Source organism: Clupea harengus, chromosome 21 (genome assembly GCF_900700415.2).
Source record: "Clupea harengus chromosome 21, Ch_v2.0.2, whole genome shotgun sequence".
NCBI lineage: Eukaryota > Metazoa > Chordata > Actinopteri > Clupeiformes > Clupeidae > Clupea > Clupea harengus.
This window is the reverse complement of record NC_045172.1, coordinates 4,197,494-4,207,351: the sequence shown is the minus strand read 5'-3', so window position 1 is coordinate 4,207,351 and position 9,858 is coordinate 4,197,494. Positions and strand designations below refer to the sequence as shown.

At 40.1% G+C, this 9,858-nt stretch overlaps 1 protein-coding gene across 1 annotated transcript in view; it reads right to left on the bottom strand.

Moving 5' to 3' along the window:
• Positions 1-3,723, bottom strand: part of stab2 (stabilin 2) — a 42,519-nt gene extending 38,796 nt beyond the window's left edge. The window contains exons 1-3 of the mRNA XM_031558753.2: positions 3,207-3,723; positions 2,013-2,140; positions 1,754-1,857 (exon numbers count right to left, since the gene is read on the bottom strand). Coding sequence (XP_031414613.1) covers positions 1,754-1,857; positions 2,013-2,140; positions 3,207-3,287 — 313 coding nt within the window. The 5' untranslated portion in view covers positions 3,288-3,723. The remainder of the gene's footprint in view (positions 1-1,753; positions 1,858-2,012; positions 2,141-3,206) is intronic.
• Between the last annotated feature and the right edge of the window lie 6,135 nt (positions 3,724-9,858).

The following is a 9,858-nucleotide window of genomic DNA, read 5'->3' as shown; positions in this document are numbered from 1 at the left end:
TGAAGTATAACATGTCATATGTGAAATACACTGAAAATCAGGCCTTAGGGAATAGTCCACCATTTTCCAAAACACACACACACACACACACACACACACACACACACACACACACACACACACACACACACACACACACACACACACACACACACACACACACACACAATCACAACAGGCGGCCTTCAGAAAGTCTAACAAAAAACTTGATGACGCTTCAAAGGCTCCTTGGGGATATACGTGCTGTAATGGAAGGGAAAGTCAGCGGAGCGACGCAGTGGCAGGGGAAGGTCTCTCTGATGTGGTGACCTGGCCCATTGTGTCTTGGCCCCGGGGGCAAATCGCTCAGAGAAATGTAGGAAGTGGCATTTCATAACAAATCACCACCACTATGGCTCATCTATTGAGGTTAGTGTGTGTGTGTGTGTGTGTGTGTGTGTGTGTGTGTGTGTGTGTGTGTGTGTGTGTGTGTGTGTGTGTGTGTGTGTGTGTGTCCTAGAAACAGGAAGTCCTGCATGAGCCTCTTGTCAGCACATTCCTATAGCTGAAGTCTGCTGACACTAAGTGCTACATAGGATGAAGGAAACACACATATCCACCCATATAAATGCACACACACACACACACACACACACACACACACACACACACACACACACACACACACACACACACACACACACACACACACACACACACGCACAAACAGACACATTAATCACACAGATATGTATGGGATACAACATGATAGAATGTAATTAGGGTTGTCAAAATAACACGTTCATTTTGATTACTTAATTATAGAAATGTATAGAAATGTACAGAAATTCCAACACAGATTAATCGCACTGTATGATGACCCTTGACCCCATATGTCACTGTAGGCTATGACAGTGACAACCGTGACAGCAGCAGCCATATTTGATGGATTTCAATTGCGACCTCTCTGGTCAGCACGGTGGCTCAGTGGTTACCACTGTCGCCTCACAGCAAGAAGGCCCAGGGTTCGAATCCTGGTCGTTCCTGGTCGTTCCAGGTGCTTTCTGTGTGGAGTTTGCATGTTCTCCCCGTGCCTGTGTGTGGGTTTACGCCGGGTACTCCGGTTTCCCCCACCATCATAAAGACATGCATTGCATCGTATGAATGAATGTTGGTGGTGGTCGGAGGGGCCGTAGGCGCTGAATGGCAGCCAGGGTCAGTCTGCCCCAGGGTAGCTGTGGCTACTGATGTAGCTTACCACCACCGGTATGACTGTGCATGAATGACTACTGGACTCTGGACTCTGTAAAGCGACTTTGGGTATTTAGAGTAGCGCTATATAAGATTGAATTGATTGATTGATTGACATCTAGAAAAACTGTTTCCTGTTCATCAAATAAAGTTAATTGAAGTATTTATTGTTTGCCATTAATGTGTGGTGAACAACACACTGCCAAGGCTTATTTACTTTGTAAATTCACGTCAATGGCAAATCTGACATATTTTTAAATGCTGCTCAGGCAAATTGATATATGTGATTCATTCAGATGAATTAATCGCAAATCATGCAATCAAATAGATTTTAGTAATTAAAATTGATTAACAGCCCTAAATCTAATACAACACAACATTGTTTTATTTCCTTACATAACCTATTATTGTACACAAATTACTCTTACTGAGTTTAAGTTAGATCACAGCCCTCTTGTATTGCTATAGTGTGTTTGTGTGTGTGTGTGTGTGTGTGTGTGTGTGTGTGTGTGTGTGCACTCACCAATGCAGTCACTGCCCCAGAAACCAGGACAACACTGAGGCTGAATGACTTCCTTTACACACTCATGTGAGCATCCTGGGAGAAAAACTCCAAAGATCTGATACCTACACACACACACACACACACACACACACGCACACACACAATCAGATTCACCAAGTACAGTATGTGATAACAATACTTTAATTGAAATCCCATCAAAAACACACACACACACACACACACACACACACACACACACGCTGATATCCAGTCTTACTTGCAGTCCCGGTTCCCCATGCCTAGCTTTTTCCTGAGGAAGCCATGTGGACATGGGAAGACAGGAAAGGCTGCGCAGGAGAAGCAATCTGACTTTGTGTTCACCTGAACGTTCTTGTCACACCGAGTCTACATAACACACACACACACACACACACACATATGGACAAACAAAGCAAAATATCTCAAATAAAGGATATCTACTCAACTGTTCCTGTGAAGATTTGCCCCATTTATTGAATAAGAACTGTCTTATTTAACTGTTGTAATTGCCTAAGAGCAAGAAATACATGGGCAATACATATTCAATACAGAAAGCAGCTAAATGTTAAGCTGTCATGAACTGAAACTGGTAAAACATCCTTGTGTGTTTGTGTGCGCATGTGTGTGTTTGTATGTGGCATGAGAGATGGGCATTACAAACGCTGTACAAACAGGAAGAAAGTATGTAATTATTTCTGCTGGGCCCTTTGGTATATGCTCCACCCAGCATTCCCATGGGTACCATTCCCATAGCAACTCACTGATATGTATCTACAGGCAGTATGACTAATCTGAGCTGAACTTTGCTAATGCTAAATAGCACATAGCTCCGGGGCTCAGTCTCTGCGTGGAATAACATGAAAAATAAGATGAAGTAAAAATGTAATGAAATATAAATGTCCCCATCACTGTGACATTTAATGTGTAATTCAACCTCAAAACTGTCAAATATGTCCATTACCTTACCATACGAACTTGCTAAGTAAACTTTTATCTGGTCACGAAAGTGGTCATGCACCTCCTGTACTGAGACTTGTATTGGGCATACTGATTTTTTTTATCAGGATATACACATACAAAGTTGTTTACACTTACAGTAGATACTTAAATGTTTTGCAACAGGTTATGTAAGAGGTGTAAGAGGTGCTATTCTCAAGGAGACCAATAGAAATCCATCTGACAGCATCACCTGCTTAAGTAACTGTGACCTCATAAACAACCATGTAACCAGGCCAACTGAATTAGAGCAAGTAGACAGATCTTTGTTCTGCCATAAGCAATCATGAACCACAGGTGTTACTACTAGTGAGGTTCAAGAAGATGCGTGGTTTTACACACCATGAAACCATATGCATACAATTCAGCTAATGTGTGTGTGTGTGTGTGTGTTTGTGTGTGTGTGTGTGTCAGCTTCCATCTATGTGCCTCTTACCTTGACAGTAGCAGCTGACACTGAAAAAATGACAGTCAAGAACAGCAGCAAGAAGGGCAGACATCCATGGAAAGCACCCATCCTAACGGCCACCCTCTTTCTCTCTCACAGTTCGCTCTTCCAGGCCTTGTCCCTGTTACTCTTCCTCTCCCTGTCTTTCTCTCTCTGTCTCCTCTGTTCTGTCCAGCTCTGTCCCCTCTCCTCTGGTCCTCTCTCTCTCACACTCTGTCCCTGAGACCTGTCACTGGACTGTGACTTCCTGGCCCTCTCGCCCTTTTCAACAGCCCACTACCACCATCATACCGATCTGCCAGCCCTCCTCCTTCCTCCCTGTCTTCCTGTTACCAGGAAGAGCGGAGGGAGAGAGTTCCAGCTCTGTCATGCTGGCATTTTCAGCAACAAAAAACAAACAAAGGGAAAGGGGTCTGTGTGTGCCTGGTGGATGGGGTGGGGGAAGTGGGCAGGGGGTTGTTGGGCAGTCTGAAGTCCCTTGCTGAGACAGACAGATGCATGCTCACATGATGTGTGTAGGTGTGTGTGTGTGTGTGTGTGTGTGTGTGTGTGTGTGTGTGTGTGTGTGTATCCAGTTTTTATATACTGGGGGTAATGGGGACACAGCAAAGAGAATAGAAGGATTTCCTGGGTCGTAAATAAGCACTGATGCTCACTGTCCTGCTCCACACACACACACACACACACACTTCCTACAGAATTTTGTCCTGTCATGACTTTCACATCCAGAACTTTCCAAGGAAAGAGTAGAAGTCACTCTTTGTGACTGTTAAAACATATCTTACATATGAATTAAAATAATCAATGATTGTGCATGAGAAAAAGGCACCACAATAATATTTACTTAACTTTACATGAAAGCGTGTGGTATGTTATAAGTTCAGTTTTTAATGGGGTTTTCTAGGATAAGTCACTGTCTTTATTCACAAAGTGCCTGAAATATAACCGGTTCTGCCAGACCTTGGCTAGATTCTTGTCATGCCTTTATGGAATTAAAGCAAATACCAGCTTTGATTTTGTTTCTACCACACCTGAGGCAGAAAGGTAAAAAGGACATTGACCTTGGAAACTGTACAATGGAGCAATCTGTGCTCTTAATAGAACACGCAACAAGGTGCCTTCTAGATACTGTTCTTCCAATGTGTCCTTTAATGTAACATAAATATGGGGTTGAAGGTCAAATAAATAAATCACACAAATAAATGTATGATTGCATAGCTAACTAATGAGATATATGAAGTTAAACATTTTTAAAGTTATAATTATTAGCTGAAGTCTCATAAGACCTCCTCCTCGTGGCACAACGTAAGGGAGTGCTACAGTGTATTTACATATTTTTTTTTTAAGACTGACTCGCCATGGACAAACTAGTTTAACTTGTAGGCCAAAGTTGCTATGTTGTCATAACCACGTTGGTGAGCTGTTGGACACTTCTTTTTCTTTTTCGGGAGTCCAGTTATGATTAACAAATGTCTTAAAGGTGTCTTCATTGGAGTAAATATCCTCTTGGCAGTAAGTCTGGTAAACAAATGTGTGTGATCTTTAGTACATTCATTTAGTATTTGTGCATTTGTGACATTCTGTGTTTGTGTGTTCTAATAGTTATGTAATGTTGGTGGTGTGGTGTAACACAAATTTAGTTTGACGTAGGAACTTCCATCATACCCACACAACATTGAGAAATCATCTATTTAATGACACTATTAGGTGTACTGTTGATTAATGTGAAAAAAGACCTATGTAAGAGGATTGTCATAGGATTGTGTAACACCCTTTTCTGTGGGAATAAGTGCATTCTGTGTACATTATATGTATGCCAGAATGGTGAAGTTAACCCCATTGTCTAGTTTAGTATTGAATAGTATAGTGTTTTACTGTATAGTAATTGTCCTGTTCATTCTTTGCAGATTGCGGGTGTGCTGTACATAGCTTTGGCTTCCTTACTTCATTTTGTCATGCAAACTGTGAGTGAGAACAAGGCCTGTGCCTTTCCGGTGATCTTTATTCCACTAATGAGACGCCATGACTTTGCCTATCTGAATTTACACATTTATGAACAAAAATGTTTAAACTCAACAGCAAGACATGGATATCTCTTTGGTGGGGGAAGTGCTCTGGCTCCTGGGCGGAGGCTTGCTGGTGGTGACCAGTCTGGGCATCTATGGTGCCAGCAAGGACAAAACCTGGCCTCTTACAGCAGTGAGGACAACCCCTCCACACTCGTGGATTTCTGAATTTAGGAATATACTTAAAGCTTTTATTAAAAATGATATGTGTGTATATGCACAGTATGTTTCTGATGCCACTTCTCCCTGTTTATAGTTTATTACGGCAACTATGATTGGCATGATTGTGTTTCTGATACAAGGAGTGCAGGCTGTCAAACTCAAACCTGTGGTAAGTTTTTCTTTTATCAATATCAATTATAGAAACATCTCACAGTGTCAAAGGTCATACATTGTGAAGAGCCTATCATTTCATGGAAAATGCTTCATGATATCCAAAATGGATGGAGGTGTCCACTCCATTTATGTCTTAGATATGTTTAAGCAGGATTTTAAAACACTTTTTTTTACGTCATATGATGTAGTCGAAATGTGGTACAATCAGACAAATGGCATCTTGCATCTTTCAATTGCTTTCATAGCATTCACCACTTGTACTAATTCAGAGGTCGTTGGCTTTAGGCTGTCCTTCGCTCTGTACTTTGTTATGATGTGTGAACAAGTAGCACTAGCATCTTTGCAGTGTCTGTGTGGTCCTGCATCTTAGCTCAGATGTGTAAAGATGTGTCTGTGAGGATCTGTGGCCCTAGTTTTTGCTGTGTGTCCTAGTCACTAGTCAAACCCCTGTCGGCAGCTTTTTGGCTGATTGAGCATGTTGAATTGGCGGCAGAGCATATCGGTGAGAGAGATCATTCTGATTAGCAGTTCAACAAGGATGATGAAGACATTTTGTAGAAATATCGTATTATATCCTTCAGACAAAGAAATGTGCTGTTTGTAAACATTTAGTTGATTATTTACTTAGTTTTCAATGTCCATGTTAAAAAGTAGGCTTCACTGTACAAGAACGTGATTGGTTTACAAGACAGGATACAGAACATGTTAAAAACAAATAAGTGCTGTATCAGTTTAGAGTGTTCATGGTGTTTCTGTTTGTGAATGCAGATGCTGAAAGTCTGTCACACTCCTGTGTATCCAAGGAGGGGAGTAACTCGCCTTTGCACTGAAGCACAGCTGTAAATCAAATTAGCAGAACGTAGGCCTATGTTCTAGTCGGCCGTTGGCTGTAGTCTTTGTGATGTGTTTAAGTGCAACTTTTTGGCCCAGACACAAGCGACGTGAGGCGACACAACAGTCAGCCTTTCTTGCTGCTAGTTCTTTGATGTCGGTTTGGTTTGAGTCTGGCTTAACCCCTTGTGGGGAACGTGATAGACTATTCCTCTAGGAGTGTACTTTTTACTATGAATACAACCATTGGCGGAAGCTAAGATATATCTGTAACCATCCAAATGAATAAAGGGCTGTTTGTCCTTCCATTTGTCCTGCACAAACGTTGTGCAATAGAGAGGGGGCTGGTTGGCTTATGTGACTGGAGAGCAGGCCCCTCTCAAGCTGGTGAAAAGCCTGTATTCTGACACTCTACTGAGCAACTTTGTTTAGCACTCAGCTGTCTGAGTCCTTGCACCTCTGCTTCATAACAAGCCTTTATTGTCATTGTACGGAATTTGGAACATTAGACATAAACAGGCATAAACATAAATATAGTCAAAATGTAAAAAAAAAAAAAATTATGTTAACAAATGCCGCAGACTGTGGGCAAAATGGGCTCATTACATCAGTATGACAGAGAAACCCCTTATAGATATATAGGCCATCCTTGCAGCAGGTGTGGCAGAGACCATGAGCTCATTGTGTACTAGCCACCACAGATAACAGTATTATGTCCATAGATATGCATTTTGTGCTTTTCTTGTGTAATATGAATCTTTTTTACTTTGACAAACAGGTTATGAAATATATGAAGCACTATGTGAAGTCCGATGACGTCAGAAAGAAAATTGCAATGGGGTTAGATACTGGACTGGGTGCCATGTTTGGATTGGCCGCAGTGGAGGTAGGGAATAGTAGCCTAGCCTTTAGGTTCACTGCACCCAAGGTCTTTCCACAATGCTCTCCTGTTAAAGCATGCTATTGGGTATTGCTTCCCATTAAAGAGAAAAATATTTTAAAATATATATAATATAGAATATATAAATGTATATATATACATATAATTTAAATTAGAGTTTAAATGAACAGTTTAGAGGTGTTAATTCAGGACACATTCATTTAAATGTATCGAATTCAAACATATTTCAATAAATATATATAAAATATTGAATATATTCAAAAAAGTTTGAAGACAAACAATGTCATGAATTTCCAAATGTAACTTTCAGGTCGTTGTGATCATCCTGGCTGTTGTGATCATCCACCAGCTCCGTAGGCATCAGACTGCAACGCCAGATCCTACCAGTGGGGGCGCTAAGCCTCCAGCATACTCTGTGCTTTGCCAAATGCCAAGCACAGTCAGCACAAAGCAGACCTCCGAAGACTCTCCAAAATTACTTGAAAGCTCATGACACATTGGAAAGACTGAAATTCTCTTAGGGTCTTTTTCAATATTCTCATTTTCATTTTGTTAATATTAAATTGTGGTCACTGTATGTTATGTTATTGCTGTGTGGAGCATAAGAGTTGCAGATATCAAGTTGGGAATGTATAATTCCTAAAAACTGTTTAGGAAACAGCTGCACACAGGTGGACATATGGTGCAATGTAAATATTTATTTTTGTTAGTCCAGATTATTGAAAACGTTTGTTATTGTATTCTAATGAGGTATCATTTGGAAACCTCTCTTTAATATACAGACTGAAATAAATATCCATTCATATTTTTTTACATTAGACTCACACATTTCCCACACAGACCTAATTATAACACTCTATTTGTTGTAGCAGACTAATAAGAACATTAATAATAAGAATCTCTGTAAAGATACATTAAATATTTCCAGATAACTGTGCTCTTCCTTAAACAGAGAGTTTTTTTTAACTGAAACTTGTATCCCTGTTATTAAGAACAAGGGGCCTCATTATAATTATAATAATAATAATAAATACGATAATTGTATCATTAACAATTACGTTTCACATATATAGTCATGATTCTACGAGGCATCTTGATGTCCTAAAATAAATAAAAGCACTACACGAACACTGCAAATGTAAGTGAATAAATAAATAAGCACAGAACTCAATCGCGTTGATATAGCCATAGTGGAATAGAATGGCACATCTACATCCTGCAACAGTACCTCCACCTCTGCACCGGTGAAGTTAGATCTGCGTTTACTCGACCGGTGCTCGCTTTCCGCTTTGACACCACTCGCTTTCGAGTTGCTTTCACGTGGATTCGGTTGATTCTGAATGCACACTTCACTACGGTTGCGTGCCCTTATAAGGAGCTGGCGGTTTTCTTTTGCATCGTTTATAATGGTGCTCAAACATTTAAAGCCATTTTTTGAGGGATGTTTTCATAGGCAACTCATTTTGGTATCATCTCCAAATTCATTTTGATGGTATGTGATCATGATATGACAGACAATTACATGTGCCGTTCCCATTAGCCATCCAGGGAATATGCACTATGTAGTTCTGTGTTCAGTGCTGAAATGTGGTAATTGGACATGAATTCATTGTACCAAACACACAAATGCAGTGGGATTCTGCATTTTTCCGAATGTATTTCCTTTTGTGACCACTAGAGAGAGCTACCTGTGTTGAGAATGTGCTGCTACCTAATTCAGGAGATAGCTCTGCGTTAACATCATTACAGCTACCGACCTGAAGACAGCAGTAGGTTGTCCTGTGACTTTCTTTAAAAAAAAAGCACGATTTATCTCCACTCCTCAGGTATGCATTTTGTAAATATCTTGATTTAAGGTGACATTTACGCCAGGGCAGTAAAAGGAAGTGTAGTGGCTAAAGTTCCTTTCTTGTTATCGGTAAATATTTCTTAACATAATTATTCATTTAACCACTCTTGGACGGAAAGAACGAGTCTACGCGTGTAATGTGTTTCAACAACGGTAGAAAAACTGTGTTCGCTCCGTCTTTTACTGAATTCTGAAACAATGAAACCAATCTGACCGTTGATACATCAAATCTGACAGTTGATACATAAATGCGCGAGCTCACTACGTCACAGCTCACCTCTGATTATTCCAAGCAATGCAATGCATGTGCACTAAACATATTCTAAACTGAAATGAGAACTATAAATACAATTATGCAATCACTATAATGAACAATCACTGAATATGAATTTAAATAGTATAATATCTAAATCTGGATAACAATATGGAAAATGGCACTAACATTCCGGCCCCTAATTGCTCATCATGGGGATGACAATTACCTAACTAAAACTAAAAATCAATTTCTACATTGTAAAACCAATTTCTACATTGTAAAACCTTTCTCTACTCTTTCACTAAGGCCTAAGCCAACATAAACATCATAGACTAGTCTAGGTGAGGCCTACAAGATAGACAACTGTAGAAAATAATAAAGTCCTAAATAATAATGTCCTT